Source organism: Zootoca vivipara, chromosome Z2 (assembly GCF_965207765.1).
Source record: "Zootoca vivipara chromosome Z2, rZooViv2.hap1.1, whole genome shotgun sequence".
NCBI lineage: Eukaryota > Metazoa > Chordata > Lepidosauria > Squamata > Lacertidae > Zootoca > Zootoca vivipara.
The window spans coordinates 39,971,712-39,988,826 of NC_142585.1; the positions used below are offsets into that span (position 1 = coordinate 39,971,712).

Genomic DNA, 17,115 nt, shown 5'->3' on the forward strand with positions numbered 1-17,115 from the left:
CAGGAATTCAAAATCGAAAGTACTTTGCTTTAGAATGAATCACAATAGCCTTTCGCCAGCCGCTTAGAGGGCTCTCTTCCAAAGTAAGTTATGGCTAATTTTTCCCTTTTAGGCAGTTCTTAGCTTCTTAAATTCAAATGCAACTTTGGGCTCAGGACAATATTATTGCCTTTTCTGTCCCACAGTGGTCAGGGGCTGACTTCCTATTTTCCACCCCTTCCCGTGGCCCAATTTTTATTAATTTACCTGTTCAGTGTTGTTTTTTTCAGTACTCACGGTACAGTCCTTTTTAGTTCCAAATTTAGAAAGAGCCAATCGCTGTTGCTGGCAAGGTTGCAGCTTCGTGCCTCCGAGATAGCTTTGCTCCGCAACTGATGGAGAGGGGTCACGCTCCTGGCGTTGGCCGGTTCCATGCCCCCTAAACGCTCGATTATGGGTTTTTTGGGGGGTTGCTGTGCTGTAGCACTCCCCCCTTGCCTCGAAGGCACCCGTCCTCCTCAGCTGAGGAGAACAGCGCCTGCCATTGCCTCGCGATCGGGTGGAAGTCCGGTCAGTCGTACTTTCAGGCTTCCCATTTGGGCATCTGGATGGCCACTATCAATGTTTTTTTTCTGGGGGATCGCAAAGGTGCGCATACCCCTAAACATTTTGTGAATCTAGTTACAGGTAGGTAGCCGTGTTGGTCTGACGTAGTCGAAACAAAATTTGAAAAAATCCTTCCAGTAGCACCTTAGAGACCACTTCTTCAGATACACTGAAACAGATACAGAAACAGAAGTGTGCATGCACACGAAAACTCATACCAATGACAAACTTAGTTGGTCTCTAAGGTGCTACTGGAAGGAATTTTTTTTATTTTATTTTGTGAATCTGTTTGGCCTCATTGGGGGCAGTATTTCAATATGAGTAGGCAGGGCTGTTGTGCAAAGCTTCCTCCTGCCCCCCCCCCGTTTCCCAGAGTTGTCGACCTTTTTTAGGGAGGATGGCACTGCCAGCAGGACTAGAGAAGGCGGTCAGTGGCTGGAGGGCAGCTCCTCCAGTGGGGAAGAGGTGGAGGCTGGACGCAGTGTCTCCCAGCTCAGCTGGCTGCTTCATGCCGTGGTGGCCATGGAAGACGGAGGCTCCGGATGCAGTGCTGCTTTGGTGTGGCATGGCTGAGGTGGGTGAGGGCGGCGAGCTGATGCCGGGAGGTGCTGCGTCCAGCCTCCGCCTCTTCCCTGGCGCCCTCCAGAACTTGGTGCTGTGGCGCCACTAGCCTCTATGGGTAAGACGCCCCTGTGAGTAGGGAAATGAGAGTACCCCTAAACTTTTTTTTTTTAGGGGGGGGGAATCTCTGGCCGCTATGAGAACAGGATGCAGGACCAGATGGGTCATCGGTCTGATCCAGCAGGGCTCTTCTTTTCCAGGCATTCCTAGTGCCTCTACAGGAAGGAGAAATTGGTCAATCCAAACTGTTGCCACTTGCTACATTGCTTCCGTGTATTTCTGCAGTTGCATTGCAAAGTGGAGTGGATCTGGTAAGGTGATTCACGTATATTGAGAGAGAGTGAATATCTCTTTTCATTTGACATATTCCTGCATAGGCAGGGTTATCTGCCAAGGATGCAATAATCTATGCAATAATCCAAGCCTAGTGTCTGCACCAGAGGTTTGGGAGTGTGCATTTGTGTGGAAAGCTTGCAGAGGGGAAATGAAGCATGGAAATTCGCGCCCCAGATCCATGTGAGTCATTGCCAGTGAGTTCTCTGCTGCTTTTAGTTGTTGCTTAATATTGCTGTCTTTAAGCAATAGCATCCAAAACAGGTAAGAGTAGCTGAAGGGCCCTGTTGATTCACATCTTTGCCCACATGGTTGAAACCCATAACAAGTTTTGCCGGTCTGGCCTGTGAGAGAGAGTATAAACACTTAAGAGATCCGAGTGCCCACACTCCAACATTTCTCCAATGAAAATAGGAACATCTAATTATACATCAGATGGCTTTTCCCACATTTGATCTCACTACATACATAGATGTCATATACACACCTACCTACATTGGTCCCCTTGAGCCAATTATATCACCTTCCACAGATAAATGGAATGAAACAAAATTTTATTTTATTTTTAAAGTTTTATTTATATTTTTTCATGATCACACAAATAAAGCAAAACATTGAATTAAACAACCCCCCCTTCCACGATTCCTTCTGAATACCCTTTAGACCACAGCGCCACCCACATAGAAATGCTTTGGATTGCAGTGTAAGGCTGCCCAGTCTTTACCGAGTCACCAAGGAGTAAGCTCCATTTAATATAGTGGGACTTCTGAGTAGACAGTGTAAGGCTCCATCTATATATATAAAAATGTAAAAATCGTGAAACTGCGTTTGACACTTTTCTCCGTAACCGCTTGACCGATCGTCCTGAAATTTTGACACAACGATCCAGGCCACTCCCAGAGCGTTGTTGGGGGCAAAAAAACCTCCAATCGCACACCTGCGCAGGTACAGACCTGCTTTTCCACCAACTAAAACAGCGCCCTCAAGTGGCGTAATATCCTCCTCCACCCCCTCCCTTCCTGTGAAATATAAGCCACACCCACAAACCAAATGACATCATCATCAACCAAGCAACTGAAATCAGCAAGGCAGCCATTATCACAGGTCGCAGCACGGCCTCTGTTTATGTAGGCCCCCACTAGGCCCGGGGGGTGGTGGATAACCCACAGCAACGCACTTGGGGGCACGGCAAGGGGTTTTTACTTTACAATTTAGCAAATAAATACCAACCTTCAAAACGTCATGAGATACGCTGGTCACGGAGGGGGGGGGAGAAACAGAATAGATCATGGATCAGGACACGTGGGGCCAGTCACAGGGATTAGCCACAACAATGCAACACACCCACAAACCCCGCCTCCGCCACAAGATCCTGTAAAACTGGGGGACTCTGAGGCTCAGGGGGATCTGAAGGGGGTCTATTACCAGTCAACCCACAGTCAGGCCAGGGCCAAGGAATGGAGATACAGGGCGGAGGCCTCGGGTCACATTTAAATATTAGCCCAAGCCAAGGCCTCGCTTCTACTTTACAGCCTAAAGACTAGGCCTAGGCTCCATTTTACAGACTAGGCCTCAGCTCTATAACCCTTTAAATACTATCCCGAAAGCAGCCCTGGGTGGGAGGTGGGGGGGGAGGAGGAGCCCAAATAGGTCATGGGCTGACGTAGGGTGGGGGAGCAACTGTCCAACAGCCACTAAAACAGCCATTCCACCCCAAGCCCAACCAAAGCCTGTCCTGGCGGCTGCATTAATAAACGCCTGACAGCATTAGGCAGTCGTTCATCATTTCTCCTAACACGCACTTGGGGGCACAGCGAGGGGTTTTCGCTTTATAATTTAGTGACCGTTGTGTCATATGCGAGGCTACGGCGGCCATTTTAAGTAAGGGCAGTCGTGCCTCTTTTAACCTAGGCTTTACCGTGTTTCTCCGAAAATAAGAAACTGTCTTATATTTATTATTCCTTAAAAAAAAAAACCCACATTGGCTTATTTTCATGGGATGTCTTATTTTGTATTACGCTTCCAGCCTTGCCTCTTCCTTGGGGCCCTCGAGAACTGCGCCTATCACTATGTCTTGTTTTTGGGGTATGGCTTATATTGCGCAAATGCTTAAAAATCCTGCTATGGCTTATTTTATGGGTATGTCTTATTTTAGGAGAAACAACTGATTGTAAGCCTCTGTGTCTTTAAAAAAAACCCAACAACCATGCACTTTCTCTCCCCAGTTTAAGTCCTTGGATATTTCCAGTGGCCACTCCCCCCCCCATTTACATTCCCCTATCTTCCCCTTGCCACTTCCTGGGTTTTTTATGGAACTGAACAACTCAGGTACTTCAGAACGCGCCTTCTGCTGCCAGACCCTTGCAGGGCTAGACAGAGGCCTGGGCCAGGTAGATAAGATAATGTGGCCCTGTTTTTAACCCTTTTGTTACTTTTTCCATTTTACTGGTTGTGAATATGCAGACCGAGACCCCCTTTAGATTTGGAGGCCCGCACCAAGTGGCCCATATGACCCCCCTCCATCTGTCTGGGCCTGTCTGTTGCTATGGGGCTATGAGGCTTCGCTATTTGACACCCCCCCTCGGGATTTTTTAAGTAGTTCCCTGCCTCCCAGGGCACATCATCACCCACGATCCTTAATCTAAATATATAGAAATTCTCACGATGCGTGCACAGGGGCCAATGTATGGAGATACAGGGGGGAGGGGACAACAGAGGGCTCAGACAAAAGTAAATACTGGGAAATGGAACCCAGAAACTGACAGCTCCTTCTCCAAGGCTGGGGGCCAATGTAGGAAGATACCGGGGGTAGGGGCCAACACTCCCCAGGGACAACAGAGGGCTCAGACAGAAGTGCATGCTGGGAAATAAAACCCAGAACCTAACAGTTCCTTCTCCAAGGGTGGGGGCCAAGGTATGGAGATACATGGGGGAGGGCCAACACTCCCCAGGGACAACAGAGGAAAGGGTATCCTACCAAAACACAGGGATGAGCCGGGGTGGAGGGAGGAGGGGCAGGATACGTCATGGATCGGGACAGGGTGGGTGGGGATCACAGGAAAGAACCACAGCAACGCGTGGCCGGGTCAGCTAGTTTACAATAAAGGAATAAACACGTCACATGTTTCCTAAGAAATGGCTGGCAGTTGAAGCATTGCAATTAAATAATTTATAGTGGATTGGTGATATTTTCCTTTGAAATTGTAGGAAGGACTTTGTGTGCCTTAATTTGGCACAGGTATTTTATTTCCGTAATAATCATAAATCTATTCCTCCACACCCCCTTTCACTTTTAATAGTTCCCCGAGGCACACTGGTGGAGGAACATGCTGCGTCACCCGGGGTGGCAAATTGTCATGCACCAGGGGGAGGGGATCGCTCGTAGCGTGCATGTGTCGCTACGTAATGACACATGCATCGCTACGTAACAAAGCTGCGCATACGTGATACATAGAGGGGGCTTGCGCCCTCCCCCAGCAACTTCAAAACAGAGCCTCCAGCCCCCCCCAGTAGAAAGCCTTGCTCAGCGCGACAGGCAGGTGCCACCCTGGAGCTGGAGGGGGGGTGACAGTCAGTGTCCCCCTACTCCCAAGCCCAGCCGCCAGGTAAAAAGCCCGCATGGCGCGCCAAGCGGGCTTTTTACCAGGAGGCTGGAGGAGCTCGGCTTGGGAGTCACGGGGTGGGGTGCTGACTGTCACCCTCCCCCCCCCCCCAGAGTGGAACCTGGGGCAAACCACCCCTATCGCCCCCCCTTGCTACGCCCCTGCCGAGACATGGAGGGGGAGAAAAGGGAAAACCAGGACATTCTGGGATCAAATGAGAAGCTTCTGTAATTCCGGGACTGTCCTTGGAAAATTGGGACAATGACAATAATTCCATGGAATGGAACTGACTGGTTGCCCCTAGGTCAGTCTGGATGGGGAAGATTGGAAGAGGAGGAGGGATTGTGCTACAATAGTATCAATAGTAGAATGTATCCTTTATTGCCATACTTAAAGACCCAGGTTAAAGTTCTGGGGGCACATGAATCAAAGTCAGGTACATTTCCATTGGGGAAGAGGCATAGCCCATTAGTAGAGCATGTGCTTTGCATGTAAAATGTCCCAGTTTCAATCTCTGCCATCTCTAGGGAGGGCTGATAATGCCCCCTGTCTGAAACCCTGGAGAGCTTCTGCCAGTCAGTGTAAGCTAGATGGACTCAGCTAAGCTAGATGGACTCAGGATAGGACAGCTTCCTATGTTCCATCAGTGGGGATACCACCACCGAATAGATTATTTCTCCAGTCATCAGGCCATGACCCTCTGAAAGCAGCAGGGTCCGAGTCTCTAGAAACAAAAGGTTTTGTCTCAATGTAGCCCAGACGTTCCAGTTCTGATAATAGTTATCTGCATAATATTTGAGAAAAGAGGATGGGAGAGAAGTAGCTCCCCACAAGGTGTTCCCCCCCCCCAAGTCTGTCTTTTATTTTCTCTTTTTTCAGAAATTTAACATGTGGAACAAAGCTCACCCTCTCATCAGAATATGCCCCTTTATTTATTTATTTATTTATTTATTTATTTATTTATTTATTTCCCCCTGCATGTACAGATTTACGTGTGTGTGTGTGTGTGTGTGTGGATTGTATTGTGTAGCTTAAAAGTCATTCAGCACCAGGTTGGATAAAAATCGTCCCACCCCTCTCCCACACCCTGTCCTGTATTTTGCAAGAACAAAGAACCTTATCCTTAACACACCCTGCAAACAAATCAGAACAAATGCTCCGTAAACAGACCATCTGGAAGAACCCCAAGAACTGAAAACATGACCCCCATTCAGCTGGTCCCAGTCAACAATCTATCATCTGTGTGGATGCTTCTGAGTGGCTTGAAGTCTCCTCCTTGTTTATTTATAAATAATATTTATAAACCGCACCTTGCCCAAAATGTAATTTGAATCAGTGGCAGACCTGAATCTGGCATGTTGCAGTCATTTAATCTGTGGGTTTCCAGAACATGAGTACCACTTCCATCCTTTGAATATGTTATTATCTAACACCACTTCTTATTTGCCTGGATCAAGCTTCAGTTCATTCACCCAAATTGAGCTCATTACTGGTTCCAAACAGCTGCTCAGGACACCTGGATTAGATGAAAAGGAGAGAGGGACAGATCAGGAGGATGTGAACTGCATATGGAAAGCTCTCCCCTCTAATTCAATTCATGATGTCTCTTCTCTCACTTTTTTCTGGGTCAACATTGCAATCAGATGGGGAATCTCAGCCAGTCTTTCCTTCAAAGAACAGCAGATTATGATCTACTTTCCTCAGGCACTTGTTAAGCTTGTTTTTCCGCTAAACTCAAATTTTACGTCATGCTAGCTGTTCCTGCTAAAATATTTGCATACTCTGATGCGTCTCTGGGTCTTCTCATCAGACATCCTACTTTTCTCCTGGGATGAACAAGACAAGGCATCAGACTATTGGCTGGTGGTCTTATACATATTTTTGAGATAGATTGGAAGAGCTGGGGATACTTTGCATTAACTTTTCTGATCCAGAAAATGTTTTTGAAACATGCTTGCTCTGGGGGATTTTCTGGTTTTTTATTTGTAGGGTGAAAAGGAGGCGAGAAATAGATGATTAGCACTTTCCTGTGTGACCTGAAGACAAAAGCAGGTACTGTGTCCCATTTTACCTTTGTCTTGCTGTGCTAAATGTGTTAATTACTGTACACTCCTTGATGGTCTCTGTCCGCTGGTGGTGGCTGAAAAACATAAAAAATGTGCTTCGTTTAATGGTAGTAACATTTTAGGTAAAGGTAAAGGGGCCCCTGACCATCAGGTCCAGTCGTTTCCGACTCTGGGGTTGCGGCGCTCATCTCGCTCTATAGGCCAAGGGAGCCGGCGTTTGTCCGCAGACAGCTTCCGGGTCATGTGGCCAGCATGACAAAGCTGCTTCTGGCGAACCAGAGCAGCGCACGGAAACGCCGTTTACCTTCCCGCCGGAGCGGTCCCTATTTATCTACTTGCACTTGACATGCTTTCGAACTGCTAGGTGGGCAGGAGCCGGGACCAAGCAATGGCAGCTCACCCCGTTGCAGGGATTCGAACCGCTGACCTTCTGATCAGCAAGCCCTAGACTCTGTGGTTATTAACCCACAGCGCCACCTGGAAGCACATAAACCTGGATCTTTCAGAAGACATTAGGAGTTAGTTGAAGCTGTTTGGAGGATTTTATTTTTGGCTGATGACTTTTCTCTTTTCTGGTAATTGCTGTTTTTACTGATATTTTTTGTTAATTAATTAATTTTGCTTATGTCCTGCTACTATGCATTTATTATAGATTTGAGGTCTTTGTGTGTGTCTCATCTGCTTACTTATTTAGTATAAATGTGATCCTTTACAACCTCTATGCTACTGATTCTCAAACTTTGGGATTGTTGAAATATATACAAATATATACAACAAAAATTAATCTATCTGAGTCATGCCACTAGACCCAATTTTTAAAAGCAATGTGGACAGGGCTGTCTTAAGCATATCTGGCACCGTGGCGCCATGGTGTGAATATCCCTTCGGCGCCCCCCCCCCCGTGTTTCCCAGCGCAGCTGTCTGGCGGCCCGGTGCCCTGGCGCATTGCGCCACCCAGCCTTGCCTTAGGGCTGGCCCTGAATGTGGACTAAAGTTGCTTCTGCCATGGGCGTACCCAGGATCAAAACTAGGGGGGGGCAAGGGGAGGGGCCAAGGCACGGAAGGGGAGGGGCCACAAAGTGGGCGGGAACGGCGAACTCGCGCTCCGCCGGGCTGTGCCCCTCCCTAGCAGCAGGGCTGGTGGGCGGAGGCGGAGCCCAGCCCAGCGGAGCGCGCGTTCGGCATTCCCGCCCACCGCGCCGCGCTCCCTGGTTCCCCGCCGCGCTTGGCCTTGCCTGAGGGCGCGCCGGGGAGCTGGAGGGAGGGTGCGGCGCGGTGCGGCGGGAATGGCGAACTCGCGCTCCGCCGGGCTGTGCTCCGCCTCTGCCCACCAGCCCTGCTTCTAGAGTAGGGCAGCTGCCCTAACTTGCCGCATGGTGGGTACGCCCTTGCTTCTGCCCCCCCCCGCCCCAGATTAGGAGCTCTGAAGCTTAAGCTTCATTAGTTTCATAGAAGATCTACCTGTCCGTGTGTGAGTGTGTGTGTAGATAGATGATACTGTAGATAGATTATAGAAAAAAAATGTATTTCTATTATTTACTCCAACAAAATATATAAAAACACAGTAAAAGCTCAAACATTAAAAACTTCCCTGTACCAGTGGTTGCCTTCAGATGTCTTCTAAAAGTTATGTAATACTTTATCTCCTTCACATCTGATGGGACGGTGTTCCACAGGGTGGGTGCCACCACCGAGAAGGCCCTCTGCCTTTAGCTTCACTTCTCGCAGTGAGGGAACCACCAGAAGGCCCTTAGAGCTGTATCTCAGTGTCTGGGCTGAACAATGGGGGTGCAGATACACCTTCAGGTAAATGGGGCCAAGGCTGTTTAGGGCTTTAAAGGTCAGTACCAACATTTTGAATTGTGTTCAGAAATGTACATATGCTCCAGCATTTCTCTGATGAAAATAAGGACATCCCATTCCATAACAATAATTTTACTATTTATACCCCACACATCTTATTGGGTTGCCCCAGCACTCTGGGCAGCTTCCAACATATATAAAAACATAATAAAACATTAAAAATTAAAAACCTTCCCAACACAGGATTACCTTCAGACAGCTTGGGGGGGGGTGGATAACTCCAGAGCCTCCAACATTTCTCCAGTGAAAATAGGGACATCCTAAAGAAAAGCGGGACATTCCAAGATCAAATCAGAAATCAGGATGGCTTCTCTAAATCAGGGACGTCCCTGGAAAATAGGGACACTTGGAGGGTCTGAATGTACTGGGAGCCAATGTAGATCCTTTAGGATTTTTGTTCTATGGTCCTGGCAGCTGCTCCCAGTCACCAGTCTAGCTGCTGCATTCTGGATTGTAGCTTCCAAGCCGCCTTCAAAGGTAGCCCCACATAGAGCACATTGCAGTAGTTCGATAACCAGAGCATGTACCACTCTGGTGAGGCATGGTGCAGGCAGGTAGGGTCTCAGCCATTGTACCAGGGTAGACAGCTACCCTGGACACAGAATAAACCTGAGCTTCCATGGACAGCTACATGGGTGTAACTAAGGGGGTGCAGGGGGCAGCCACTCCCTCAGATCAAGTAAAACAATCCAACTGACCAATCACGTCCCCCTTAACTAATTCCTGTCTCCCCAACAAAAATCCTGGCTACACCCATGGACAGCTAAGTCCAGAAGGACCCAAGGCTGTGCACAGTTATCCCATTCAGGACCGGGGAGTCCCCCACACCTACCCATCCCATGTCCCCCAGAAACAGTCCCACCATCCATCCTCCAACTGCATCCAGTCATTCACACATGATGTTCACTGCCCTCACTGGTTCCGATTTAAACGAGAGGTAGAGCTGGGTACCATCCACATATTGGTAAATACCCAGTCCAAACCCCTGATGTGGTTTCCCTCAGTGGTTTCATATAGATGTTGAAAAGCTTGGGAGAGAGGACGGAGCCCTGAGGCACCCCACTAGTGAGTGCCCAGGGGTCCAAACACTCACCCCCCAACACCACTTTCTAGACATGGCCCAGAACGAAGGAGCCTAGGTTGATGGTATCAAAAGGTGCTGAGATCCAGCAGAACTGGGAAACAGCTTCCACCTTTGTCCCTAGCCTGCTGGAGATAATTGACTAGGCGGTTTCAGTCCCATGATGGGGCCTGAATACTGATTGGAAGGGATCCAAATGGTCCACATCCCTCAGATGTGCCTGGAGTTGTTCTGTGACCATCTGCTCAGTCACCTTGCCCAGAAATGGAAGATTTGAGACTGAGCAATAATTGGCCATAATGGCCAGGTCCAAATCGGGGCGGAAGAAGGGGGGCGATGGAGTCGTACCGCCCAGGGTGTCTTCGCTGAGGGGGGGGTGACATTTGGCACGCCGCCCAACCACGACTCCCAAGCCTACCCTGAGCCGTTGGGGGAAGGGGGCAGCTGCGCCACTTTGCCAGCGGCATTCCCTCCTTCCCCCTTTGTTTTGACACCTTGAGGGAGGCTTGGGAGTTGCGGTGGGCGGTGCGCCGAATGGGTGCCTTGCTCTGCCCCTGGATGCAGGGCATGCGTGCCGCTCCATGCACCCGAGCGGCTATCCTGCGCCTGGGAGGGCACCCTCAGCACCCCGCCCCTTTCGGGAGTGTGCCCGCCCTGGGCAGCGTGGGCATATGGTCCACCACTGGTCCAAATAGGGTTTTTAAAGGAGGAGTTTAATTATATAATTTGTGTGTGCATGCTATAATATATACAATAATATAGTTAAACTTTATGAAAAGTATAAAAGTCATAAATTGCAGAACAAATTACCAATGCTGAAACAAATTACTTCCCTAAAAATGTTAGATTAAAGCTCTCTTGCTGGTTTTTTTTAAGGAAGACTCACACCTGTACTATGGAATAGCAGGGCACAGTGAGCCATTGACACAATTGCACCTGAGTGCATTCTATGGTTCTGTGGAGTTCTGGCAGCTCTCTTGTTTATTGGGGAGCTCCAGGCAAGGATAAAGGCTAGGAAACAGCTGGAGTGCAAGGGGTACAATATCTGTTATAGGAGTGAGTGCCCAAACATATGTAAGACCATATGATTGTGCCTGCTATGGTGACAAAGAAGGCCTACTTTGCTGCTTTCATGAAATCCTCAAGTAACTGTCCAGTAGAGCCTTTCCCTATAGCACGAGGTTTGCTTTCATCTACTCCAGTGAACCCTGCTTTGGAGCCCTTGGAAGCCTGCTGAGACACTTTTCCAAGAAGGGCGGGGGTGGGGTGGGGTGGGGTGGAGAGAGAGGTAGTTATAATTATAATTATAATTATTATTTATACCCCGCCCATCTGGCTGGGTTTCCCCAGCCACTCTGGACAGCTTCCAACCGAATATTAAAAACAATACAGCATCAAACATTAAAAACCTCCCTATACAGGGCCACCTTCAGTTGTCTTTTAAAAGTAAAATAGTTTCTTATTGCCTTGACATATGCTGGTACCTCTAGTTACAAACTTAATTCGTTCTGGAGGTCCATTCTTAACCTGAAACTGTTCTTAACTAGAGGCACGCTTTCATTAATGGGGCCTCTTGCTGCTGCTGCGCCACTGGCACACGATTTCCGTTCTCATCCTGGGGCAAAGTTCTCAACTCGAGGTAACTCTTCCAGGTTAGTGGAGTTTGTAACCTGAGGCATATGTAACCCGAGGTACCACTGTAATGCCCTTCATCAAAAGACCACAGGGCGGTTTACATTACAACATAGCTTTCCAAGCTCCCCACCGCCTGCGATGGGCCACTTGAAAACTGCTGGGGGTCTTGGCAGACCACCTAATTGTTTTCTGCCTGCTGTAGCAATGTGCTGCACTAGATGTTGTATACTTTTACATTTTATTTTTATTGCTTGCTTAATGTATAGAGCATTTTTTTGGAATACAGTTTGAGTCCACCTTGTCAGGAAACAGCACCAACACGGCTTTGTCATGTGCACCCAGTAATGCACTGATATAGCAGGCATGTGTAGAACCCTTCCCAGCCCAAGGGCCACACTTCCTACTGAGCCACTTGCCAGTGGTGGGGGCCACATGCCAGTGGTGGGCAGAGCCAGAAGCAAAAGCAGGTGGAGCAATTGATGTAAATGTTGCCTTTGTATAACAGGCTAACATCTTCACACTCACCCATTCCTCTCCACTCAGTCTAGTAAGAGGCATTGCCGGAGTTTCCAGCACACATTTGAGCCTGGCAAAGACATTCAACAACACTGTGAACGTCTCCCCTGTGTGTGGCAGGGGAGTGGGTGTGAAATGATGATAATCTTTTCTTTCCCCAGGGAATGTATATTATATTCAGACAGTGTTAACCAAAGCACTGGAGTGGCATTCTTTGGTTGTGTGACCTTAGGAGAAAACACCACACAAGTGGTCTTTTGGCCCGAGCCATGTACTTTGCCCACAAAGTTCAAAACATTTTGTTATACATCCACTTAGTATGTTGCTGTTTTATTTGCTGCTCCATATGGCCAGGCTGCTCCTGGGTTATTGCCAACACAGTCTATGTTGAAAGGAAAGGGAAAGTGCAGGTTTCAGCTGTCTTTATCAGACTTGTGCTTTTTTATTTTGCTACATCCAGGTCTCTCTCTGTCCTGGTTTCACTTGGGAAGCTCTGACCTTCAGCTAGCACCTGCCTGACAGTCATGTTGATAAGGGATGTTTGCAGGTATTTGGCACAGACTTGCCTGTCCTCTTGAGAGCAGGGCTCCATAACAGATACAGAGTCTTCAAGAAGGTCAGCTGGGAAAGGCAGCTCCAGACAGGAAGGCAAAAGCTTCCCCTCCAGGTTGGGCAGAATCCTGGGGAATATGTGGTACAGCAGGCAGCTGTAGCCGGACCGGACATGATCATCATGTCCCCACTGTGCATGAACATGGATACAGGGGCTTCATCTCATTTCAGCCCCCCTACCAAAAATATGGGTGGCTGTCCAAAACTGAATGATAGAAGTGGCTGAAAACAGTCCAATTTGGACTCATCCACATGAATCCCCAGAGATGAATCAAAGTGATGGTAGTTCAGGATCCCTGCTTCCCCATGGAAATGTGGAAAACCACAAGCTTTAGCCGCTTGCTCTGAGAGGAAAGCCAAGTCAGGTGGAAAGGGGGTGTAGTGGGTTGGCTAAATATTTATTTGTATTCCAGTTATAATGGTAACCCAAAATCACCCAGCAGAGCTTTTCCAGTAAAGTTTTTGAGGTCCATTTGCTGGAACTTTTGTTTCGCAACTGATGCTGACTCTTCTTCCCCCACAGATCAGTGGTCTCCGTAGAAGACAAGCGCATATCCAAATTGCATGCATTAGGCTTCTGGGTGTACATCTTCAGGCACTGCTTCACCCAGTGATGCTGGCAGCCTGGAATGAAGGGATCTGGGATAAATATAAACCCTGGATAGTTATTGAGACCATAGGCTTTCCATTGGCTAACTGGGCACAGTCTTGCTCTGTAAGATTTGTGTTCACTTACTGAGGAAAATCTCAGGGGAGAGCTGACAATCTGAGGAGCTAGTCAAGAATTCCACACCTCAGTGCACCTTTTATGGGTGTCTGGCCTACCCCCCCTTAAAAAAAACTCACCCCCAGCTCTGCCACAAGAGAAGCTTTCCCAACTGCATCCATCTGGCATTGCTGCTCAGCAGCAAAAAAAAAAAAAAAAGATGGTGAGAATCTTAAGGGAGAACAGAGAGGCTTGGAGGTCTGCATTCAGCCTCTGGGCTTCAGGTTCTCCACCCCTGCTATAGAGCTTTAGAAGTTATTTTTTAAATACTGAGCTCAATTCATATACACCTAGTTATGCAGACGATGCAGCATATATTCTTGTTCCATATGTGACACTGTATTTGAAGAATGCATGTTTTGACATACACATATTTAAGAATTGGCAATATATTTATTTACTATCAGATTGTTTGATGCCTTTTGTCGTAGTATGAAATTAAATGGAGCTGTGTCAATAACCACAAACAGATCTCCCTGCCTCACCTTTGTGAATTAGTTATATTTGCAGTGAATTATTCATATTTGCATATTTCTCTCTGTTCTGGTCTTTTGTATAGAAAAAAATTTTCCATCACAATAATTAAGTATTAAAGCTTTACTTCAGAAACCTGATTTAAATGTTACGAGAACAGTAATTGATACATTGTCTCACTTATACATTTCCCTCCTTTCATATACTGGTCCCAGTGTATAAGGCTCTAGAACATCTCAAACCAGGTTTTCCAGCTAAAAATAAAGGAGCTTTGTCCCGCTTTGTTTCCTGCTTGCTTGCATCTTCGGCAACACCCAGAGAAGATCTGTGCCAGCTTGCAACAGCTCTATGACTCTGAATGGGCTACTTCATAAACCTAAACAAACATTATGAAATTCTATCCAAATATCCATGACTCAGTCCCAATTCTAGCCCACGGCATATATTGCAACAGAAAAATACAAGCTTTCATCATGTGTTCATAGATTTTTCACAGTAACTTAAAATACAATGCAATTACTATTTTATGTAACACGGTAAATATCTTCAACAACCTTCTCTCTGTTGCAGGCTCAGCAGTGGAACAGATGCTGGTGTGGATCTCAAGCTGGAGATCATGTTCCATTTTCGAAGAAGAACTTTTTTAGCTACAGTGGTATGTCTGGTGGCTCTTGCCTCTATGCTGACACTTTCCTACTACCGGATACGGAAATACTCTTTACTACCAAAACTTGTTGCACAGAAAGGAAAAGACCTCTGCAAAGGATGGGTCACCAATAACTCAATCTCTGCTTTGAGTGACAACAGATCTTTTATCATCACTCCATACTTTGATGACAGGGTGGAAAAGCAGACTCGAGTGATTGGAATTGTACATCACAAGGAAGTGAAGGACCACTATTGCTGGTTCTGTTGCCCAGCTGATGATGTGGCCTTTATCTCTAAGGCTGCAATAGATATCCACTTGGATCGTTTTGGATTTCCCTATGTGGTTGCAGACTTGATTTGTTTGGAACCCTCACACTGTGAGCCTCGTTACATGGCATTGCAGTCATCTGGTGAAGGATCTGACAGTGGCATGTCACCACAGTTTGAAATAAAAAATCGCCAGCGACAGAGCACTCTGGTGGACTTCACAGTGTGCATCTCCACCATGTTTGGAGACTATAACAATGTCCTCCAGTTCGTGCAGAGCATTGAAATGTATAAACTCCTTGGAATGCAGAAGGTGGTGATCTATAAGAACAGCTGCAGCCAGTTGATGGAGAAAGTCCTTCAATTCTATGTGGTGGAAGGGACCGTGGAGGTGGTGCCCTGGCCAATCACATCCTACCTGAGTGTTTCTAATAAATGGCATTTCACGGACGACGGGACCGAAATTGGCTACTATGGACAAATCGCTGCTCTGAATGACTGTGTCTACCGGAATATGTACAGGAGCAGGTACGTTCTGCTGAATGACATTGATGAAATTATTCTTCCCATTCAACATTTGGATTGGAAAACCTTGATGCAAAAACTTGAGAAACAAAATCCGGAGATTGGTATCTTCCTCTTTGAGAACCACATTTTCCCAAATAATGTCTTCACCTTCCCCCCTGATCATGTTCCACATTCTTGGAATATGGTACCTGGAGTCAACATCCTGCAGCATGTCCTCCGAGAACCAGACAGGAAAGAGGTCATAAACCCAAGGAAAATGATTGTTGATCCGAGGAAAGTGGTTCAGACGTCTGTTCACTCTGTCCTTCAGGGGATCGGAGGCAGTGTGGAAGTCCCTGCTGATGTTGCAATTGTCTTCCACTGTCGGTCTCCTTTTCAACCGGATTTGCCCAGGGAATCCCTGATCAAGGACACAACACTCTGGAGATATAACACGTCACTAATAGACAGAGTTAACAAAGTGCTACAGAATATACTATTAGAAGTGGTGAAGTAGTAAACACAGGAAACATTACTGATATTTCTCTTTGGAGGCTCATCCAAAAAGATATTTGGGAGCAAGTTGTACAGGATGAATTTCCAATGCATGTTCAAGAGAGGATTATCATGAATTAAAAAAGAACATGTTTGCTCTTGACTTTCTTTAGAATGTGACTCATGGAGCTACAGAAAAAGTGATGGCATAATTTGTCATGCATTGCAAAAGTGCACTAGATATGGGAAATGATGGGTCAGAGACCCAGTGGTCCGATTTGTGTCAGCATCCCATCTATAATTGCAGCAAGATTCTTCTGAGGTCATGGACCAAAGTCAAGAGTATCCATCAAGGGCAACATCCTTTTTGCACTGCGATCCTAGCAACAATTGTAAGGATTAGGGTTATATTCACTGTTAGTTCTCCTCAGAATAGACCCATTGTAATGAATGAACATGACTAAGTGAGGTCCATTAATTTTAATGGGTCTCCTCCAAGTGCAACTTAGTTGAATACAACCCATCCTTGATTAAGGATCTGTTTAACTGTGTGTAGTCTGTATATAAATATATCCGATATAGATATAAATATCAGTGTCATATGTGCATATCATATGAATGCTTTTGTTCAAAATTCCGGCCGATCGTGCCCTTTTCTAGGTTATTCCATTATGTCCATCTTCCCAGTATTCCATGGTCCATAAATACACAGTCCTTGTGGTTCCCCCAACTGAGCTGCTATCTCCCATGTGTGAAAATCTTGGCCACATAAGAAATGACATGCACAGGCTGAATTATGGAAATAGAAAGAACAAAACATCTAACACACAAAGAAATAGGTGATGCTCACTCTCTACCACTTAGAGGAGTTCTACAATCAGGATAATACATAGTTGTAGAAAAATTGTCACCTGCAAATTGAGCAGATTTGCAGGTTTGATATTATATTAATTACACAATTAATTCCAGTTTGACCTGTTAAGGAAGCAGCATGATACTATTCTGGAACCTTGTGTCAAGACCTACTGAGCATCTTAATCAGTT

At 46.7% G+C, this 17,115-nt stretch overlaps 1 protein-coding gene and 1 pseudogene across 3 annotated transcripts; one reads left to right on the plus strand and one right to left on the minus strand.

Moving 5' to 3' along the window:
* Nucleotide 1: 1 nt before the first annotated feature.
* On the plus strand, nt 2–16,673 carry LOC118084095 (uncharacterized). Of its 3 annotated transcripts, XM_035113388.3 has the most exons (4): nt 32–83; nt 1,407–1,517; nt 7,131–7,193; nt 14,725–16,673. In XM_035113388.3, the coding sequence occupies exon 4, from the start codon at nt 14,771–14,773 to the stop codon at nt 16,091–16,093; it is 1,323 nt and encodes a 440-aa protein (XP_034969279.1). In that variant the 5' UTR covers nt 32–83; nt 1,407–1,517; nt 7,131–7,193; nt 14,725–14,770; the 3' UTR covers nt 16,094–16,673. The 3 variants fall into 3 exon arrangements, with proteins under 3 accessions (XP_034969281.1, XP_034969280.1, XP_034969279.1); XM_035113389.3 differs by lacking the exon at nt 1,407–1,517 and having other exon boundaries at nt 12–83; XM_035113390.3 differs by lacking the exons at nt 1,407–1,517; nt 7,131–7,193 and having other exon boundaries at nt 2–83.
* On the minus strand, nt 12,622–14,772 carry LOC118084274 (nucleic acid dioxygenase ALKBH1-like; annotated as a pseudogene).
* Nucleotides 16,674–17,115: the final 442 nt, after the last annotated feature.